Genomic DNA, 23504 nt, shown 5'->3' on the forward strand with positions numbered 1-23504 from the left:
ATACAGATTTGTACGAGGATATAGACAATATGGCTACATGTATCAGTCATGCGACACGAGGTTGACCAATGGCATTTGTTTGCAGATTTGTTCTGACAAAGAAGTTTTGATCATCTGCATTACTCTGTGTACATGTAATACCCATCTCATTTTAACTATCAATTCGGAAAGATATACTTTGATGTAACATTCGACATTAATAATGTGTAATTTTAAAATTTATATTTTTATCTGAACAAAAGAAAGAAAGTAAAGGTTTTTGTATTTCTTAAAACGTTAAGTTGTCGAATAAATGGTATAAATCATATATTGTTGATGGCCATCGTTATTAAGCTTCATCAGGCTTACTTTTTACAAATTAGCACATGATTATTTAAACCAAGAATATTTTAATCACACTAGATATAGTAGCAAGGAGAACTAGAACTGACATAAATTTGATTTATTTATTTATTAGCAACCAATTGTATTACCTCTGGCAGACCGCTAAATCTTTATCTGACATCTTACAAAATATATCTTTTCCAAACATTTACATTTGTAGGTTTTTTTCTCTTGATAGGAATATAAAAGCCATTCGTGTATAACCCCTTGACTTTCAATTTTGTAATATACATAAGACTTTATTTTATTGATGTAGGATCACTTTTTCTTAAAAAAAATTATCCTTAAACCTCCATTTTAAAAAGGGGCACTTTTTATTGTGATACCAGTTATTTAGGGGAAAAGATTCTGAAAATTGATTTGGTTAAATTTCATTGATGTTGCAAATATTAAAATGATCTCTTTCGAACATGCAGTTGTAAATTTGCTTTAATATATTTCTGTTACACACAATTAAAAAAAACTTTAAAAAGGAAAACAAAAGGATAACCTAACGCTTATTTTTAATATATGATTACCAGGCCAACTTTAAAATAATGTTTGATTGCCCTCTCCCGACTCAGGATGAAAAATTGGGTCGGTAGGTAGGTGAGAAATTTTTTTTCTCATGAAATTACAATTTCAATGCTAAATTTTCAAAATCTATTTTCCAGAATGCATAAAAAAATAATTGCTTCCTGGAGGTTAAAATGTTTTGAGTCGGGCCCTTTTTAGCCAGTCGGTCGGGAGAGGGCAACCAAACACCAAACAATTTTTTTTAAAGGTGGCCTCACAGAAACAGCTTTTCATATACAAGTATTTAGCTCAATTCAAAATTTCTAATATTGTATACGATTTGTCACATAATTTTGGTGCTATTAAAGCTTTTTATGAGAAATACCCATTAGTTTTACAATTTCAACTCTTTTCAGTCTTAAATCATTCTTTTGTTTTACAAGTTTACATACGGGCATTTCTTGTAGATTCCTATTTGAACATATAGAACTCTTTTTTGAATGGTTATAGCATGGCAAATAACCAAAGGCACAGGTGTCGCGGAAGTTGCCAAAGAATGTCAAAAAGGTGGAAATCCGCGCTGCAGAATTTCGTTCAATGTGACAGTTATTATTATCAGTGCAAAAAAAATCTACATAATACATTTCAATTATGTCGCCTATTAAAAATATGTTCATGCACTATCTGATTTTGCAAGTTGATCATGTTGATCACTTGAGATCTTTAAATTTTTTTTTTTTTTGCGCTAATTCATTCTTGTATTTTCGTTCGGTTATAGAAAGTTCAATATTTCGGCATTTTTGTTGATAATTTAAACACAAATCTTGCACATTAATGAAAGAAGACGAGCCTCTGTTTACCCTTAAGATCCCCCCTTTCAAAAAAACCCAAGCTCGAGCATAGACTCAATTTTAAAATTATTATCTCATTGATCTGTGTAAATCCATTATAAAAAATATAACTATTGTACAAAAATAGAACATTCAATTGAACAAAAAAATATAGATTTGTAATATCCAAAATAGACCAAGAAGAAATTAAAATCTAACATTTAAAATTCTCGATTCCTTCATATATGTTTTTCTTTTTCAATTTTTAAAGAATTTTCAATGTATGAATTGCTTGTTTCATTTGAAAATAATATTACATAATTAAAAAAAATGAAATTTAAAGTATCTTAAGTACAATACCAAATGGATACCGATAGTTTCGGGAAGCTAGTTCATTGCATGTTGATTCAAATTTCTTTATAATTCCATCTTAAAATAGGATGCTTGCTTAACATGTTTCTTCATAATTATGATGAGGGAAACATGTCATTTACAGTTGTTATATTTGTCTATATAATTAATGAAATTAATTTTATATTGTCCACGCATAATTTTCAGATAGTTTTTATACTTATAACCAGTTAATTGTTGGCTGGAATGACAGCGATTTGACTTTGATTTACAACTTTTCTAACAGCCACTAATATCTGAGTGCTCTGATACCTTTCCTTAAGAATACCATGCTGAAAATTTATGTCTGTTTTGTTTAATAGATTTCATATGAATTCTTTGAGAAAGATAATATTCATAAGGGTTAAAGGTTCATAATACTTAGAGAGAGAAAAAAAATATGAATACTAGTATATTTCATATACACTGTATGAATATGAAACAGATTTCCTAAATACTCTTTTATCAAAAGTTTCAATTACTTAACACTTTAAAAGTAGACAGTAATTACATGTATACACTTGCGGTTTAATGGCAAAACGAGTAGGATTCTTTGGTATTACAAGTATCTATAACATTATATTATTATAGCAAATCATAGCTGTTTTTGATTGTTATGGATTGTGAGAGGGCGTAATTTCACAAAATTAACTTTTTGACTTTAAAACTTAACTTGGAAGTAAACTGACTTAGAAACAGTTGGATACAAATGCCAATATTATAAAATGCTTGTAAAAAGGACTTCATTAATAATATTCGCTAAAAAATTATTTTTTTTTGGGGGGGGGGGGTCTTTCTTTTGGGCATTTGGATTTATCAATTTTGAACAGTTTTAAAGATCTGCAAAACCTTTTTTTTTAAATTTTCATCTTTTAAAATTAAAACTAGACGTGATTGATAACATAATGCATGGTAATCTCAATAAGCTCGCCTGAGATGAAAGCTCAAGTGAGCCCATACGGTCAAATTTTGTCTGCCGTCCGTCTGTCTGTCGAGCTGTCTGTCCTCTGTGAATTTTTCACATTTTCAACTTCTCAAGAAGCACTTGATCCAAACTTGCCACGAAGCTTTCTTGGGTGAAGGGATTCAAGTTTGTTTCAATAAAGGTTTACATGTATGCCCTCTTTCAAGGGGAGAGAATAAAAATTAGTGAAATTTAATGACATCTTTTAAAATTCTTCTCAAGAACCACTGAGTCAGAAAAGATGAAACTTTCCTATGAAAGTTTCATTACAATAGTGTAAATTTCATATTTGTTCAAATCATGTCTCCCAAGGGAAGAGCGGGACCACAACAGGAGATCAAATTTTACATTGAAATACGTTGGGAAATTTTTTTTAAAAAATCTTCTCCAAAGCCATGATTGGTCATCTTAATATGGAGACATCTTCAGTTAGTGTATGTTCAATTTTGTTCACATCAAGGCCCTCGGGGGTAAGATTGGGCCACATTTGGCCATCAAAGTTTAATTTATTTGGAATATTTAAAACTGCCCATCTCAAGAACAGCAAAGTCATTATTAGTCATATAAATATGGAATCATCGTCAGTTGGTTTAGATTTGAATTTGTTCAAAGCATGCCCCGTTGATAAAATTGAGCCACAAAAGGTGATCAGTTTTACATCGGCGTCAAGAATATATGGGAAAAAATATCTAAAAATACATCTCAAGACAACAAAGCCATGATTAGTCATATCTTTTATAGGTTTTCAGAATTTGTCGATGTGTAAAATCATGTCTTTGTACTCACAAACTGAATAAAAGCGCGAAGCACTTTTACGTTAAAGCTAGAGTTATGGCGTATCTAAGCTATAAAGAAAAATACGAAGTTGGGTATAGATATAAATGACATATATGTAATGGACATTAAAATCAAAATTTTCGGATATCTCGGGATAACCTTGCGTTTCTATAGTTAAAATGACTTTACAATTTGCTGTAATTGTGTTGAATATCAGTAAGATCCGCCTCGCGTATTCATACAGCATTAAAGTCATGGAGAACGGAAAGGTATAAATGTACATGGTATTTTATAACATAATTTTATTTTCCCTCCATATCTGCCAATCGCTTCCCTGACCTTTTTGCACTTAAATTGTAACTCTTTGGTTAATCACTTTAAGCTTTATCATATTTTATCAGATGTAATCATGGCAATCATGTAAATATAATTTTATTTTACGTAAAATAGTTTGAATAATATTTATCATTGAACAAATCATGCAAATTAATGCCCATAAATTATTGTGTGACCTTTTTGCAAAAAAAGCATCATATTTGGGGTATAAAAATCTAAATAGGCAATAAAATATTTTTTTTTGTATCAAGTTTTTTATGACTTAAGTGCTGATCGGTTGAAAGTATCGTGTTGTTTAAAATAATGAAAGAAAATGTTGGAGTGAGTGATGATGTAAATTTTGAGATATTAGTCAAAATGTGTGATTCCCTAACAAAAAATACTATAGTTAACTTTAGTTTACTATAGTTAAATATAGTGAAAACTTTGACACTATGAAAACTAAAGTTAACTATAGTGATAACTTTGAATTCTTTGATTTACTATAGTGATAACTTTGAATTCTTTGATTTACTACGGTGATCACTATGACACTATAGTAATAACTATGAAAACTTTTATTTACTATAGTGATCACTTTAAAAACTTTGATTTACTATGGTGAAAACTTTGGTTTACTATAGTGATCACTTTGAAAACTTTGATTTACTATAATGATAACTATGACACTATAGTGATCACTTTGAAAACTTTGACCTACTATAGTGATCACTATGACACTATAGTAATAACTATGAAAACTTTGATTTACTATAGTGATCACTATGAAAAATTTGATTTACTACGGTGAAAACTTTTATTTACTATAGTGATAACTTTAAAAACTTTGATTTACTATTATGATAACTATGAAACTATAGTGATCACTTTGAAAACTTTTATTTACTATAGTGATAACTTTGACACTTTGATTTACTATAGTTAACTATAATAAACTATAGTATTTTTTGTTACGAAATTTTCAGGCAAAAAACGGTGTAGATTTTATCTTGACTTTTTTAACATATCTTCATTTCTTGTCAAAGTCTGTTGAGTGAATGTTTAATTTGTTCTAAAAATATAAATTGAAACCTATATTTAATATTTCTAGCATATCATAACGGAAAAAATTCTCTTAGTAAAAATATGTGGGGCTAAAGTTCCAAGATATTAAATTTAACAAATGTGTAGATTTGAAGAATTTCCTTCTAAATATCCTTCCACTACAAGAAATAGTCCCTCATAAACCTTACTTTATAAATTTGTGAGCAGTTTTTAAATTGAATGTCGAATAATTTGTATTGTTTAATTTAAAAATGTTATAAAAATTGAATTGTAATAAATAGTTTTGAAGTTAAAGATTCTGACTGAACTTTTCCAAAAAGTTGACGAGTGTTAATGCGGAGTTAAGAGTTATTAAAATCTCTTCTTTTTTGTGGAGTCGATAAATAAATTGATATTGTTTTAAATTTTTGCTATATTTGAAACGCTATTGATTTAAATTGTGTAATTCACAGAAAAGTCCTATCTTTATATAAAGTAATGAAACAAATAGAAAGATCTGTTTAATTTTTGGTTATCTAACCTTTTTTCTGGTGAATAACAAACCATATTCACTATATCGAAAGAGTCCATAGTTGTTTTATTATATAGTCAGGATTTGAATGAATAAGACATCGAAGGCCGCATGACGACTCTATTTTCATTAACGAATTTCTGTCGTAGAAAAATAAAAATGTCCAGATTACAACTTATAACTTTCGTATTTTCCTTTCGCCGTGTGTAAGACATCGAAATGTTTGGAAAATAACCCTACAATAAATTTGTCTAACGATTTTTCTGCTCAGATATACAGCTGACTACGGCCGTTGCAACCATTTTTTCAACGTTGTTTGAGGTATTATGACGTCACTTTATCGTTGCACGTGCACTGACCCTCTGTTGAAATGTACACGCATTAAGCGTTGTAGTTCGTGTACCTGATGAATTCACAAAAATTAAATTCATATATTTACATTATTTTTCTGATGACCTGGCACATATTTTTGTCATTCAACGATCATTTTTGAAAAAAAAAAGTTTGCTCTTTTTTGACTTCAATTACGTCACAATGGAAATATTCTTACTCATGGTAGTTCATATCTACATAGTATTATGAACTGTTTGCGTTTGTATAGATTATATAGGGACTATTTATAGACTATATAGAAGATATTCAATGTTTTGCAGATGAATATGAATTTATTTTACGAGTGGGACAGGATTTTTTTTTTTATATATTTTCACGAGAGTGAAGCACGAGTTAAAACATCAAAAAATCCTGTCTCACGAGTGAAATAAATTCCATATTCATCTACAAAACATTGAATTTTCTGTTTATTACATTTTATTTTCTTTGATTTCCCCTTTGACTCTATATTTCCATAATACGGTGTAATAAGGCTGTGACGTCATAGTTGAGCGGTTGAGACGTCATAGCTAAGCGATTGTCAGATTGAAAAACGTTGTAAACATGGATTTCTAACAACATATTTGGAGAAACTTTAGCAGTTTTAGTCTCTGTCAGGGTGGTTCATTTAATCTCTCTATCTTATAACAGGCCAGGTACCTTTTTAAAAAAACACTCTTCGTGATGGGAAGGAAAATCGAGAGTTTTGCCGTACTTCTGATATTCTCACACTGTAAAAATACCATTTTGACATCCTTTCACACTGTCTCAGAATATCAGTTAATTACTTTGTTAAAAAACAATCTGATTGTACGCACAAGTACTCTGAGGTTGACATTAAAAAGATGCTCGAGTTTCTGATTGACAATATCTATGTGTTTTTTCGAGACCAGGTCTTCCAACAATCTATTCGAATTCCCATGGGTACCAATTGCGCCCCGTTATTAGCAGACCTATTTTTGTATTCATATGAAGCAGAATTTGTTCAAAATCTTTTACGTGAAAAGAAGAAAACACTTGCTGTGGCCTTCAACTCGACATTTAGATATAGCGACGACGTATTGTCAATTAACAATGGTTATTTCCATCTTATGTCGACACGATTTATCCCGTGAGCTTGAAGTAAAAGATACCACAGAGTCTGACACATCTGTTTCATATTTGGATATTTTATTAGAAAAAGACGCTAATGGTAATCTAACAACAAAGCTTTATGATAAACGTGATGACTTTAACTTTTCAATCGTCAACTTCCCTTACTTATGCAGCAATATACCCTTATCATCTGCATACGGGATTTATATTTCTCAGTTGATTCGATACGCAAGAGCATGCTCTACGTTGAACAATTTCTAAAACGAGGTAAGTTATTGACAAACAAGTTGATGAAATAAGAATATCAGCAGTCTCGTTTAAAGTCTTCGTTTCGTAAGTTCTATAATCGATACAATGACCTTGTCAGCAAAAACAATCTTTCATTAAGTCAAATGCTGACTTTTTTTCATACTAATTGTTAGGGCTTTATTTACACACTGAATTGTCGACGAATTTTCCCGTTATTTCCCGATCATGACAAGGGGCACACGGCGGGTGTGACCGGTCGGCAGGGGATGCTCACTCCTCCATGGCACCTAATCCCACTTCTGATGTCTTAGAGGTCCGTGTTTGCTCTGCTCCTATTTTGTAATGTTTAATGGACTTTTGAGCTCGAATACTGTTCGTTATCTCCATATATTTCATTTTATTCAATGTATTTATTACAGTATTTCACTATTGAAAATGTAATAAATAATAATATACAATTATAGACTTTTGCGGAGGTGTATATTCACCAAAAAATATCAATATTGACCGCTGAAAGAGTCCATAATTGTTTTTTATCATATAGTCAGGATTTGAATAAATAAGACATCGAAGGCTGCGTGACGATACAATTTTCATTAACTAACCTGTCGTAGAAAAATTTTAAAAACGTCCATATTACAACTTATAACTTCCGTGTTTTCCTTTCGACGTGTGGACCGTTCACGGTAGCTCAGTCGGTAGAGCGCTCGCACCGTAATCGGGAGGTCGTGAGTTCCAATCTCCGCCGCGACTGACCTAAGTCGATAAAAAATGGATAGGAACTGTTCCTTCGCCATGCGCTCGGCACTTTGAAGTGAAAGTTGCGGGTCCTTCGGATGAGACCTAAAAAACCGACGTCCCCTGTCACGGCAGGCGTTGGCATGATAAAGATCCCTCACTGCTCAATGGCCCTGAGTGCTGAGTCAAGGTCAAAATTTGATGACCTTCACCGGTATATGGTGACGTCTCTATAAGAGTGAAAAATTCTCGAATGGGACGTAAAACAACATACAATCAATTTCGCTGTGTGTAAGACATCGAAATGTTTGGAAAATAATCCTGCGATTGACCAGCCTAACATTATTCCTGTTAACATACACGGCTGGCTCTAGACGTTGCGACCATTGTTTTCAACGTTGTTTGAGGTACTGATTGTTGCAACGATTGTTTTCAACGTTGTTTGTGGTATTATGAGGTCACAAAGCTGCACGCACACTGACCCTCTGGTGAAAAGGATAAAAATAAACCTCATAATCTTTATTTGAATTTATTGAAATGCTTTCAATAATTTACAAAATGATTTTGTAATGTTTAAATATAAACGGTTAAAGCATTTGATTAACCAATAGGTCGAACACAGGATGCTGTTAAATGATGTACCTTTGTGTATCTATTTGCTTTCTAACAAATTACATGTAAATGAAATACGTATAAATATTTATATAGGGTACTGGAAGGATCTACCTATTTTCCATACCCTCTTCCTAAAGTTTTTAAATTGTCTTATCTGTTCGTCCATTCAATATCACATACCTTTCATTTCAGTAGTAAAAAATATTGTTAATCCCTAGAAAGCTGTTTTCGGGTATATTCCAGTAACTTGTGTGTTTCCATCATTGTGTGTGTATATATATAAATACAAAGAATGGCATAATTCTTTTTTTTTTTCATTCTACCAAAAAAATAATAATAATAAATAAATAAAAATGAAATTTAGGTAGATCGAAGGATTGGCATTTTAACAAGATAATACGTGATAATTGAAAGAGGGAGTATTAGTCTCTCAAGACATACGTGCAATACAGGCACACGTCAGGTATTATTACAAATGTAAAATGTAGGGAGTTTGCAAACGTTACAGTAGTACATTGTAAAAAGCAATGATTGAGTGTGTATTAATGGACCTCTCAACACCCACTACATGGACAGCAGTTTCCGTTTTCCTTACGCTGCATGGCAGTATTATTATGACACAACACTGCATCATTTGAAGAACATTGGATTAAATTCTTTGTCGATTTCTTAGACTAATAAGGCAAAGGTTGATAATGAGCAATGCCATCATGTTGATCCCAAAGTTCAGGCGTGGGGATGAATTTGTAGGGATAATGACCGGTTCTAAAATAGTAAAAGTTAAATAATTATTAGTGGTAAACTATGTTATGAAATTGAGTTAACATTTTTAACCACGACTTTTAGATATATATGTTTGAATAGCAGATTTTCGACATTCCTTTACATTTTTCAACATAAGATGAAGTTGGATATTTGAGAAAGATAAAGATCCGAAGACCCGACCTTTACATCGATCATCTTTTAAGAATTTCATAATGGAGGAAAATGAGGTTTTTGCTGCGCAGGCACTTTCGTATGGAGCAACACAAGCTTCTGCAGACTTAAGGTGCCTAGATTGAAAGTGAAAGAGGACAAAAAATATATTTCAAAGCCATTTTAAAGCGAAACTATTCTGCAATGAATTGTCACCTCTCTGTGTAAGGACACTAAAAAAAAAATTAATGCCCTGTCTATAAGACGGAACAGAAATTAGAACACTCACTGACATAGAGCTGTCTCATTCATCAAGGAACCGGTATCATTGAAATGTTCCATACGTTGGATATTGAATTTTAGAATACACTGTGTTGCTGTTACCAGTTCACACTGTTCTCCATTTGTTCCTGTCAAAAATCGTTATAATTTTCTTTAATTTATTTTAGGATGTTCACTATTTCGCTATTTTGAGTTATTAAATACAAGTTTTCAGTAGATACATGATATGTGAAGCCATACCAGAACAACCATATTTTTCGGGTTGGAGCGAGGAAACATAAGAACTGTACAAGTCTGAGTAGGAACTTGAGGAACAAACATCCCTGTAGACTGTGATACAGTCCAAGGCCTTCTTTAATTTAAAACTGTAAAACCACGAGATTGATCAATGTACACTCAAATTTAATGAGAATTAAGACAGATGCTGGATTGCTCACATTTTCTGAATACTAAAAACAATCATATCATTTTCCATCATGATACATGTAACTGCAGTGTACTTACTTGCAGAATAATGTTACATTTGAGACTATCGAAGAGGTATCCAAATTTATAACACAACTTCTTATAGCTTTAACGTCACACTGTAGGCCATCGCTACCTGTAATGAAATTGCTTTGTGTTATATGAACTTTTTTCCTTTTAAAATCAATCTACTTCTGTAAATCGGACTACCTTGACACTGAAATGTGGATGGTTGAAACGCCTGGACATTGAGTCGATATATACTGTCATTTTGACATACTGTGTCATACGGCTCAAGACACTGACCAAGTCTTCTGAGCTCTTCACTGTAGTGTGAGAAAAGCCGAATCATTAATATATTTCTGTGATCCATTATAATCGATAATTAATTAAACCGTATTAAATTATAAAAAAAAATCATTCAATAAATGTATGATAGGTGGCAGTTAATAGTGTTTAAAGCAAATTCAATCGTATGTATTTCTTTTCTCCCCTTATACAGAAAATAAACTGACTATTAATCCTAATATAGGAAGCTGACAATATCTGAATTTCATTGTATTCTTAAACAAAACAAAAATTCTTAAACAAGCGTTTAAAAGATGTCTTCCAATATCCATTTTTCTTTTCTTCTGCATACATGTTTTTTTCTTTTCCTGTTTTTTTTCCTTTCTTTTTTAAAATCCAATTTGCATTCCATAAGTTGAAGCTATTCTAATATTAATTGTTTAGAATTACTTTCTGATCTGATATTTGGATCTGCGATCTAACTATCACAAAAATTATTTGTTGAAGAATTTGAAAAATGTCAAAACTCAATTCATGAATAAAAATTAAAATTTATAAATGGTGTTCTTTGATGCTTCTGTTAATTGAGTATTGAAAGGAAAGTGAAGAATTTTCATCTGTGATGTTCTTTGATAGCATAAATAGTTAAATAAATACAAACTTGCAGAAAGCTGTTTGATTCTCAGAAAGCAACGACATGTTTAGGTTCGAATAGCAGTTGTGAACTTTTGTCAAATCACACGCCTCACCAGACTCTGAACCTGAAAACGGAAACCAAGCACATGGATAGGTACTGAAAATGATGTATTGGTTGTGCATTTCTTACAACCGATTCAAATCCTGCATTAATTTGGCTTCTTTTTCACGTTTTTCGTAAGCACTTCATAAATTTTTTTCGCAGGAATTTACAAACAAATTGTCATCAGAGCTGAAAGTTTTTTTAAAAATCCCATTTTGACTCGCATTTAATCATTGATATTCAATCAATTTTCAAATCACATAACTTCACAAAACAACGCCAGCAAATTATTTTATAGACAAGTCTGAACACATCTGTTACGATTATATCTGTAAAACAAGATGTGTTTGTGAAACACTGATGCCCCCGTATGGCAGCTTATGGCAAAGGTTAAAGTTTCTCAAATGCAAGTCAAAATCCAGGCCAAAAGATAAAAAATGTTAAATTTGAAAGCCCTAGCTGCAACTGTTCAAAAGTTATGGCCAAGGTTAAAGTTTTTTAAAAGTAAGTAAAACATCGAGGTCAAGGTCAAAGTTGTTGGTATCCAAAGGAAGGTCTTGTCACAAGGATTACATATGTAAAGTATGAAAGCCCTAGCACCAACCATTCAAAAGTTATGGCCAAGGTTAAAGTTTTTCGAAAGTATGTCAAACTCCTATGTGAAGGTCAAAGGGTCAAAGTGGTTGGTATCCACAGGAAGGTCTTGTCACAAGGATTACATATGTGAAGTATGAAAGCCCTAGCATCAACCATTCAAAAGTTATGGCCAAGGTTAAAGTTTTTCAAAAGTAGGTTAAACTCCTAGGTCAAGGTCAAAAGGTCAAAGTTGTTGGTATTCAAAGGAAGGTCTTGTCACAAGGAATACATATGTGAAGTATGAAAGCCCTAGCTCTAACCGTTCAAAAGTTATGGCCAAGGTAAAAGTTTTTCAAAAGTAGGTCAAACTCCTAGGTCAAGGTCAAAGGGTCAAAGAGGTTGATATCCAGATGAAGGTCTTGTCACAAGGAATACACGTGAAGTTTGAAACCCCAAGCACCAATTGTTCAAAAGTTATGGCCAAGGTTAAAGTTTTTCAAAAGTAGGTCAAACTCCAAGGTCAAGGTCAAAAGGTCAAAATTGTTGGTATCCGAAGGAAGGCCTTGTCACAAAGAATACACATGTGAAGTTTGAAACTCCAAGCACCAACTGTTCAGAAGTTATGGCCAAGGTTAAAGTCTCATAAAATTTTGCAAAAGTGGGTCAAACTCCAAGGTCAAGGTCAAAAGGTTAAATATGATGGTACCCAAAGAAAGGTCTTGTCACAAGGAATACACATGTGAAATATGAAAGTCATAGCTCCAACCAATCAAAAGTTATGGGCAAGGTTAAAGTTGACAACAGACAAACAGACAAACAGTCTTGTCACAAGGAATACACATGTGAAATATGAAAGTCATAGCTCCAACCAATCAAAAGTTATGGGCAAGGTTAAAGTTGACAACAGACAGACAGACAAACAGAAAAACAGATAAACAGACAAACAGACAGACAGGACAAAAACAATATACCCCCGGGATCTTTCGATCCGGGGGCATAAAAAATAGATCGTGATATCTGTTGTACATGTTTACTCCGTGTGGTTTTAATTATCAACATATATTTCCTTTATTAAACTGTTTTGAGAGGGGGGGGGGGTTGAAGAGGATTATCCGAAAGATTTTGATTTTACATTCAATTTATCTTTAATCAGCAACTATAAGGAATGAAACATATCTTTCTGTTCATTCATGTTTGAGTGCTTTGTATGTTTCTTGCTCAACTCAAGGTTAATAAAAATTCAAATATATAAATGAACGCTGATTTAATATGCAAAATCTTTTTTTTCTTTCAAAATTTGACTCCATGGGAAAAAAACTTTGCAAACATTGGGAAATAAAATTTATTTTTGAATGTGCTAAACAAATAAGAATTATAAACTACTGGTAATTTTGATACAATCACTTATGTATCTGTTAATTTTAAAAATTACATGTGTAATTGTTTATAGTAGTCTAATATAGCATATATAGATGCTATGCGACCTTTTCCACCATTCATGAATAATTGTTTGTATGTATGTCTGCAACATGATAAAAATTAGAAGTTATAACTGTGAAAGTTTCGTTATCTCATTAATTTCTTCTACATAGGCAGTTCTGGTAAACCACAGTGCAACCAGCTAATTTTGATAAAGTTTTGTGTTTTTTGATGGTGTTGAGGGGCCATAAACAAATATGAATTTATACACGGAGAGAGAGAGAATGACTAATTGAACATCCCCAATTTTAAAGGTCAAAGTCAGTCAGACTTATACAAGATAACAGTGGATCCAAGTTATGTGGATTGTTTTCATTGACGCGACAGCTAGCAGGGCCAAATTCAAATTAGCCAAGTCTCTATTTAATCACTTACATGTATATGTACGTATATGTAAATTAAATAATTATATATAGTAGCCTGGTATAGATGCAGGCGAATATTGTGCAGTCAAATAAAATATAGTATTAAAATATTAAATCCAAAAATATGAATAAGTCTTTCTCAGCTGCTAGGAATCTCATAAAGCAAAACATAATAATCCTCCATTCCAGGAAGTACCAGGTTTCGCTTTCGCCGTAGAAATATTCCTCATACATTCATTTATACACTAGTTCACAATCTACATGTAATAAATCTGTTGTTCATTTAAAGACTTCAGCAGTGAAGTACATGTACATATGTCTTACCTGAAATCACAGACAGGAAATTAAACAGCACAATAATCTTCAAAGTTATTTCTAAACCACGCATAGTCGACGGTTACTTCACAGTTATAACCTATTCTCCGTCCACTTGCAGTGTTATATTTAATAAAACACAGATAAAATTGTAGGACAAGGCACACAACACCAGGCCAGCCACACCTGAATAGGCAATGAACCAAACCACACTAATTTTATCAAAATAGGAATCAAGTTACATTGCTTTATGCCGTTGCATTTAAACAACGCAGAAACTGTCTATAAATAGAAACGGGTTTTTATGCTCAGGAACTACTTGTATCACAAAAAAAGCATTTTACTTAATACTAGAAAAGAAAGCATTAAAAGATGCATTTGTTAATCCATCAAGGAATTAAATTTTACTAGGAGGGCTACATCCAGCAACATTGTTTGCATGAATATTCAAAATTACTACATCACATCTGCAGTATTACGAGTTTTTGAAGAAAAATAACATTTTTCTGTACGAAATAGATTTTTGTCTCATTTGTCTTTAATTTACCATCTGGTAGATATATCTTTTTTGGATGTGGTGATGTTTTCGAGGTTTGTGAAAGAAAAAAAAAGCCAAATCGTTGCATTAAGTTTTACTTTGTTTATTGTCAAATTACCAGCATAAGGTTTACAATATGATTGAATTTAAATAAATTGGAACATGACATAAGTGTTAGACTTTTGAATTTATTTGTTATACAACCATATGGTGTTTTTTTTTTAATTAAATATAAACATATCACAAAACATAACCCTATGATTCACATACATTCTTTCCATTGAATGTTGAAAAACAGAAAGTAAAAATCATATAAAACAAGCAATATAAAAGCAATATTAAGTCTTGATTCAGTGAGATTATGAATTTGAAATAAAAATAAACTTTATCAGACGATCAATTTAACAAAATGACAAGAACATGTATCTACAAGAAAACCTATCCCATGTATACACCATTAATAAGTATGTAAAAAAAATTTACTTGATAAGCAAAAAAAAAAAAAAAAAAAAGGAAAAAAAAGGTCATCAGACGTTTTTATTGAGGGGGCACAAGCTAGAAGTAGCTAAATTTTCTATAGTCATCTATATATCGGCAAAATTATTGGGGGCACGCCCCCCCCCCCCCCCCCCCCCACGTTCCTACGGCCATGTAGTATTTGAATCAGTGCAAGAAATATTCTCTAGGACTGAATAAGTCCCTTCTTGCTTTACGCACAACAGCAGCGTATATTTATATATATCGGCAAACAAGACAACTGAGGTCAAAAGTCATGACTGTTGTACAAAAGACATATTTTAGAATGTCCGATCAAATATGATTGATTGTATGTTGTCTTACGTCCCATTCGAGCATTTTTCACTCATATAGAGACGTCACAGTATACCTGTGAAGAGCTTCAGACCTTTACTCGGCACTCAGGGCCATTGAGCAGTGAGGGATCTTTATCGTGCCAATGCCAGTCATGACCTCGGTTTTTAAGGTCTCATCCGAAGGACCCGCAACTTTCACTTCAACGTGCCGAGCGCTTGGCGAAGGAACAGTTGCTACATATTTTTTATCGACTTAGGTCAGTCGCGGCCGAGATTCGAACTTACGACCTTCCTCAAATATCTGATTTTGTATTAATTTGCAACATCAAAAAATATTTTTAATTATTGTTTTCTTGTGATTTCTAAACTTTTTTTCAAATGTTTTAAAAGATATAAACACTAAAAACTGTGATATTAGCAATTTAAGTGATATCCAATAGGATTATAAAGGAAACGCCATACTCAGGTATCTTACACAAATGCCTGGAAACTTACATCAGTGTTTTGAGAGGAAACGTTTTGTCTGAACTTAAATCAGGAAATAAATATATGTACAAAACCTTTTCCAGTTGATCAACTGAATGAGATACAAGTTGTCTTCAAAGTACTAAACATTGTAAAATACATTTTTATTTTTATCTACGTATGTATCTATAAAACACATAATTACGAATGCATCTTAATATAGATCATATATGCATAAGTAATTGAAGAGATGGCGGAAGGTTAAAAATTATGCATTAGGAAATGCCATACAAAATTCCAAAACAAAACTTTAGGATTTTCTTGGCGTGTTATCCCATCGGTATACTAAGCTTTCAGTTTAAACTACTTTAAGATTCTTTCAAAAATATAGTATATGTATATTCAAAAAATTGCAACCTACTAAATCACTGTTGTAATTATCGTAACATAATAACAACAAGAAGTTTGTGAGCCAATGCTCACTAATAATACCCCCGCTTTGATGTGAATACATAAGTTCAGTTATGGACAGACACAGTGATAATCAGAAAATTGACATTGGATTAGTAAAAAATGAATCCCAACATAAAATTTTCTGAACAAATATTGTGTTAAGATTTCAAGCACCTGTGATGAGTAGTTGCTGAGAAAACTGCGACCAAAATTTGTTATGTATGGTACAGACAGATGCAGGGATAAACAGAAAGTTGACATCGGATTTGTACCAAAATGAATCCCATTATATGGCATGCCTAAAGAAGATTGTGCTAAAATTTCAAGCATCTGCGATGGGTAGTTGCTGAGAAAACTACGACGAAAATTTGTTATGTATGATACAGAGGGACACACAAATAAACAGGAGGTTGACATCGGATTTGTACAAAAATGATGAATCCCACCATATGGCATGCCTAAACAAAGAGTGTGTTAAAATTTCAAGCATCTGCGATGAGTAGTTGCTGAGAAAACTACGACCACAATTTGTTATGTATGATACGGACAGACGCACGGATAACAGGACGTTTACATCAGATTCGTACAAAAATAAACCCCATCATATGGCATGCCTAAACAAAGAGTGTGTTAAAATTTCAAGCATCTGCAATGAGTAGTTGCTGAGAAAACCGCGACCAACGTTTGTTATGTATGGTACGGACAGACGCACGGATAAACAGGAAGTTGACATCAGATTAATACAAAAATAAATCCCACCATATGGCATGCCTAAACAAAGATTGTGCTAAAATTTCAAGCATCTGCGATGAGTAGTTGCTGAGAAAACTTCGACCAAAATTTGTTATGTATGGTACGGACAGACGCAGGGATAAACAGGAAGTTGACATCAAATTCGTACAAAAATGAATCCTACCATATGGCATGCCTAAACAAAGATTGTGCTAAAATTTCAAGCATCTGCAATGAGTAGTTGCTGAGAAAACTGCGACCAAAATTTGTTACGGACGGACAGACAGACAGATACACAAGGGTAAAACAGTATATATACCCCCCTCTCCTTCGGAGCGGGGGTATAATAATTTATATATACAACTCGTCAGTCAAAGATAAATGGTTTACAGTAATGTAATTTATTAAAGTTTAATTATTATCAATTGTGGAGGATTGAAAATAATTTACTACGTTATCAAATGATCACTGGAAATATTTTTGCGAATTTCCAAAATTTTTAATTTCCTGATTATGTTTTCCCAATGGATCCTTCTGTGAGACAATCATTACATGAGATCAAGACTGAGTACAATTTATAAAACCAGAAATTACTGATAATAATAAAGCTATAATCATATTATTAACCATGGCTCCAGCTGATGCGCTGGTTTCGTGGTTTACCGGATGTAGATACACCACTACCGAGGGCTTTTCGGTTGCTATGGATAAAACAAAATATGTTATATAAGCACAACTCACGGTATGCAATTAGAATTTGTTCAATGATACCGTGTCCATGTATTGCCTTTACTTATGTAACATTGAAAAAATATTACTATTAATCTGTTAATTGTGTGCTCATCCCCATTACTTACCTTGGCATTGGTTGAGGTCTAGATATGTCTTAAAGTTTATAGTTGCAAATGAAGGATTATTTTTACAAGGTAGTTCAAACGGAGCAATGCAACCCTTGGCTGTTCTGAGGTGCCTTAAAGAATAACGATTGAAAACGATTAAATTCAGTTTATTTTACAGGTTTTGCTGACTATTTTCACAGATTCTGTCACGGGCTTATGTGCCTAATCAGCTTCATAACAATACAATTAGATTGTTTACACAATTTCTTTCATAGACTGAAATTTGAACATTCAGCAAAAGTTTTGATTTCAAAGATATATTTATGGTCATATGAAACGCACCTTAAGACAACTGTACAACGTATCATACCCATTAATAATTTTTTAAAGATATTCTTATATAAAATCGTAGTACCATCAAATGTTTTTAGACAAAATTCAATTTACATTACCAAGGGTGTTGAATAGATATCAAATGACGAAAGTTCTGCTGTTATTGCAAGAAACATTATCATATATATACTTTTAGTTGGGTCTTTTCTTCAAAATTTGTCTTTTCTTCAAAATTCGTATAAGAAAAAAAGTAACTTGCTAAAATTATGATAGTATTTTATTTCGCCAAGACGTATCTGCAACATTATTTAAAGTTACTACTTGGAGATTTTTTAATAGTTATGAAACTTTATCTAAGTAAAACCCTCTTTTTTAACTGTGGTGGCTTTTAAATCTAGACCGTTCTTAACTGTGGGGAAAAGGTACCCCCTGGGCAATAGTCCAATTCGTTATAACATAATTTCCTTTTGCATTTTTCAGGGGAACATAGGTTTAAAGCCTTAAACCAAAGTAATACTGAATACATGTATTTCATCACTTACTGACAAAGGCTTTCTTCGTACATTGATGACCCTGTTGCTTCGAGATGGTACATGCGGTGAATGTTAAATCTTTTAATGCATCCCGCAACTGAAAACAATTCGCACTGTTCCCTAACAGAACCTGTTTAGATACAAAAGACTTTAATCAATAATGAACTTCTAGAACATTATTGCAATAAACTTATAAAATTATATTCCAATATTGATGTTAATCAAGTTGCCCTACCAGAACATCCATACAGCTCTGGCTGGAGTGTTGATACAATAGCATTGAATAATCTGACATGTGAACCGGAAGAACAAACATCTTTGTAGGCTTCCACGCAGGATAATGCATTCCTCAGCTTAATACTTTAAAAGAAAAATCTTCGTCATTAGGTTATTTAAATGTTATTCGTAAACATCAAAATTTTGATTATATATTTTTCTTTTTACGGATTTGAACATTCTTACTTGCAGAATGATGTTAACTTTGTAGCCAACGTGGACAAGTCTAATTTCAAAAAAACAGCTTTGTAGCGCTTGAAGATCACACTGACGACCAGAGGTCCCTATATGTAAATTACAAACACAACAAGAAAACATTGATGTAACCATCAATTGTCGCCCGGGAAATAAATAAAGTAAACAATGGAAATGAGTCTTGATCATCAAACCGCTTCGATATGTGTGAAAAAGGCATGCGTCTAAATGATGCAGACGATAGTCGAGAATATTTTGAAAACTTATAGTCGGATGAAAATCGAACAAACACGATACCCTTTTAAACTTTATCAATTCCTCAAGTAAATGTTGGCTGCATAAAATATAATTTGAAACCAGACACATGCATCACCTATTTTCAAAAATGTCTTTCACCTTAAGAATATAAAACACGAGCTGTGTAAAGTACGTTTTTATGCGATAAGTGAAATTCGATGTTCTAAAAAAAGGGACCTGACGTTTTTTCGATAGTAAATGATAAGCAACTTTATATATTAAATATGAAAAACATATATATTTTTACAGATTCACTTTATGGAAGTAAATATATTGTGTATCTCGTAATTTATAAAGGGAAAGCCTTTAATTCTGAATAACTTCTCCCACCTCAATCCCCATATACCAACACTTAAACTTATATGTATAGAGCTGCCCGGTCCTCCGGGCTGCAATAATCAATATTGTAGTTATGGAAAGTAAAGATGGTCTTTAGAATCCCGCAGCATAAAATCTGAAACATATATATTTATAAAGTTTTTGGGTTAATATACGTCATATTCAGAGAACATTACCTTCGCATCCAAACATTGATGGGCTAAAGGACTGAATATTAAGTTGGTATTGTGGCTCATTAAAGCATTTCGTGTTCTGTGCTTCTAAGCATTGCAGCAGGTTCCTTAACTGGTGACTGTTTCAAAAATATTTATATCATATGTAAGTGTTAAACCTATTCAAAATTATGTCAATAGATTATTTTGTTTCACTTCCATATGATTTATTTTCAGAAAGATGTATAATTTGAAAATACATGCCTGCAAAAATTAGTTTTATCCTTATACAGCACAGCCATGTCAAACTCTGATGCCGAGAAGCACTTGTTAACTTTATGAAAATCACAATTTTCTTCAGTAGCAGCTCCTTTAGTGAAAAAATGGTATTGAATATCTATTATTTTATAAGAGAGAAATTTTTGTTATCACATTAAAATGGATAAGCTATAATTTAATATATATTTTTTAAGAAAAAGAATAACCTATATTCTTAAACATATGCAAGAACTATCGTAACGATAATTTTAAGGGCAATTTGGCCAAAAGAAGATGGGCGTACTTGGCGTGCGATCTGCAGGAATCATGTGTACGAAACATTTATGGTTTAAATGTCTACGATTTGGTCGGATGACCAGAAGTGGACAGACTTTACAAGGAAAAAGGTTTAGATGTACATTGAAATAGCTTTAAAATTTGAAATATTTTAGTCCACTTTTCTTAATAGTTACGATAACACAGTAATACTTCATAAATAATAAATACCTAACAAGATAATAAGGTATGATAAATGAAATGAAGTTTCATTTGGTTTGAAAAATTGCTTTGATTCGCTACCCGTGCAACTGAACCAAAATTTATCTCTTTTGAAACTTATAAATCAGTAAATAAAGTTCAACTGATAAACGACTTGATTGTTTGTATAAAAATAGGAAAAAAAGAAATTGCTCCATGCGAGGATCGAACCAAAAACTTCTCGACTCAAAGTGCTCGGGACTGGTAACGCTTACAACTGAGGTATCTTCACTACACAATCAATCAGGAATTTAAAATGACAAAGAAACAACGCATTTACATATTGGTATTTTTTGTGAAAAAGCTCATTTTTATAGTCTCTGGGTCTTCTCTTCAATTTTAACAAATGTTTCTTAGTTTCTTTGAATACAAACGCACACAAATGTCTTTTAAAAATCGTGGAGAGATGACCCAGAAATAGCAAATTTGTAGAAAAACCGGTTTGAAAATGTAACATTTTGTACTAAATGACTAATCTAGCCAAGTTTTAAGTTATTTTTACGGAAATCAAAACACTACAGGGAAAATATTTTCCTTTCCTATTTCATAGGGACAAAATACATCAAAAGAATGTTAAAATTTAATTTTACAGTTCAATAAAGTTTTCACTTTGAAAGCGCATCCCTATTCCTACCGAATGTCAATCAAAAGCGCCTTCATTCATTTGACCCAGTCTAATTTTGACCTTCCAAAATGTGGAAGAGTTTCCCTACAGAAATCAAATACTAAGTGTGTGATCAAAGTCAGTTTCTTTATTGCATAAATTTGTTGATCAGCCAAGCAGTTCCAGTAGGTGTTATTAGATAATCCATATCATTATTATTCTTGTTTTATACTAACAAATCAAATACAATGTTGACATTCTTTCTCATGTGAATGTTTTCTTGAAAATATCCAATTAAGCGTAATGGACGCTGAGATTCCCATTTCTGAGGGCCCCAACACCCAGTCCCAAAGTATCGGGAAAAAAAAAACACTGTAACGAAAAAAAAAATTATCAAAAGTTTTACCTTTCATTGAGCAAAAAACGATCAAATCCAGAACCAGATATTTCATAACCGCTTTCATTGTGTAGTCCATTAAATCCTAACTCACGCTACACTGCTTTGAAGGATCAATGAAAGATCAAACAAACTGAAAGTAGGTTTTCGTTGGAAACAAAGTGAAACCAAAAGAAGTTAACAGACAGATTAACAATAATATATATTAAATGCTATTTATCTTTTTTATTTACTTAAATGCTGCCATGCTATTTTGCACGATAACAAAGTAGAGCTTTCGTTAGAACTTTGTCCTCTTTCAAAATGCTTTTTAAAGTCATATAGCGTATTTTTTTTATAAGTTCAGACTAACTAAAATTAAAAAAATCTTTCTCTTTGTTTTATTTCTTTATATAAAGCAGGCACGTAGTATCAGGGGGAGGGGGGGGGGGCTAGGGGGCCTGGCTCACCCACTTTTATTCTAGACATGTTTTTCTAGAGGAAATGTTCATTGAAAGTCCGGTTCCCCCCCCCCCCCCACTTTTGTTGCAGTATGGTCAAATAAGGGTAATAGAAGGGGAATGCAGTGTTTGAGTAAAAAAATTGGTACTAAAAATAGGATTTTCGAGTTTGCACAATTTCGAGTTTGCACAATTTTCCTTTTTTTTTTTTTTTTAATTTAATTTTATTTATATATTTTTTTTTTTCTTTGCTTGTCAAGTTTTTTCAGATAAGTTGAAAATGTTTTCCTCGGGTTGGCCCCCCACCCCCCACCCCACTTTCAAAACCGATGCTACGTCACTGTAAAGATAGGACTTTCCTGTAAATTACACAATTTAAATCAATCACGTTTCAAAGATATTAGAAATTTAAAACAATAACTGATTTATTTACCGACTCCGCATATAAATAACAGGCACAGTTTAAAGTCAATTTAACTTTGGAAACATGAGGTAATTCAAGTTCAAAATTGGTGACAATTTAATTTGAACATGAATAACATCTCTCATTTTTATCTACGCTCAATCTAGTATTTTTATTTATTTTTTTTTTTTAGCACAGATACGCTATATATAGCTTTAAGGTGAATCACTATACTTATCAAGTGCATAGTGATTTTTGTTGCATCTATTTGTCTGTAATAATAGACCTAATATCCAATAAAATAGAGCTCCATCGTATTAAACTTTATTTTATATAAAAAAAATTAAATAAAAGAAATTATTAATTCATGTTGTAAAACCCCAAATTTTTACATTTTAAAAGATTCTTATGAAGGTAAATCATAAAAACTTGAAATAAAAACCAACAGTCATAAATGAAATATACATAATTTTTATTTGAATGCACAATGGAAACATTCAAAAAGTATAAAAGAATTTCGTATAACGAAATTCCTACCGCGTTTCAAACATTTACTTTTTCCATGCAAAACAGCTGTTAATCAATGTTGATCAAACGTTTAACTTGACACAATCCCACTTATCGTCTAAGTGTTTTGGTTATTTCATGAAGAGTTCCAATTTCACCGAGTATATCCA

General features: G+C 32.2%; 1 protein-coding gene and 1 long non-coding RNA gene across 2 annotated transcripts; both read right to left on the reverse strand.

The window, feature by feature from the left end:
* Nucleotides 1–8698: 8698 nt before the first annotated feature.
* LOC133172946 (uncharacterized) lies at nucleotides 8699–14460 on the reverse strand. Its single transcript, XM_061307805.1, has 8 exons — nucleotides 14234–14460; nucleotides 11412–11511; nucleotides 10673–10788; nucleotides 10502–10598; nucleotides 10238–10362; nucleotides 10005–10125; nucleotides 9746–9852; nucleotides 8699–9565 (listed from the first exon to the last, which is right to left on the reverse strand). Exons 1-8 carry the CDS (start codon nucleotides 14295–14297, stop codon nucleotides 9450–9452), a joined length of 846 nt encoding a protein of 281 aa, XP_061163789.1. The 5' UTR covers nucleotides 14298–14460; the 3' UTR covers nucleotides 8699–9449.
* Nucleotides 14461–18099: 3639 nt separating this feature from the next.
* Nucleotides 18100–19291, reverse strand: LOC133173418 (uncharacterized). Its single transcript, XR_009719042.1, has 3 exons — nucleotides 19165–19291; nucleotides 18939–19059; nucleotides 18100–18194 (listed from the first exon to the last, which is right to left on the reverse strand). It is a non-coding gene; the product is annotated as an uncharacterized LOC133173418 (long non-coding RNA).
* Nucleotides 19292–23504: the final 4213 nt, after the last annotated feature.

This window comes from Saccostrea echinata, unplaced genomic scaffold (assembly GCF_033153115.1).
Source record: "Saccostrea echinata isolate AGI-Se365-2 ecotype Australia unplaced genomic scaffold, CSIRO_AGI_Sech_v1 ptg000056l, whole genome shotgun sequence".
Classification (NCBI taxonomy): domain Eukaryota; kingdom Metazoa; phylum Mollusca; class Bivalvia; order Ostreida; family Ostreidae; genus Saccostrea; species Saccostrea echinata.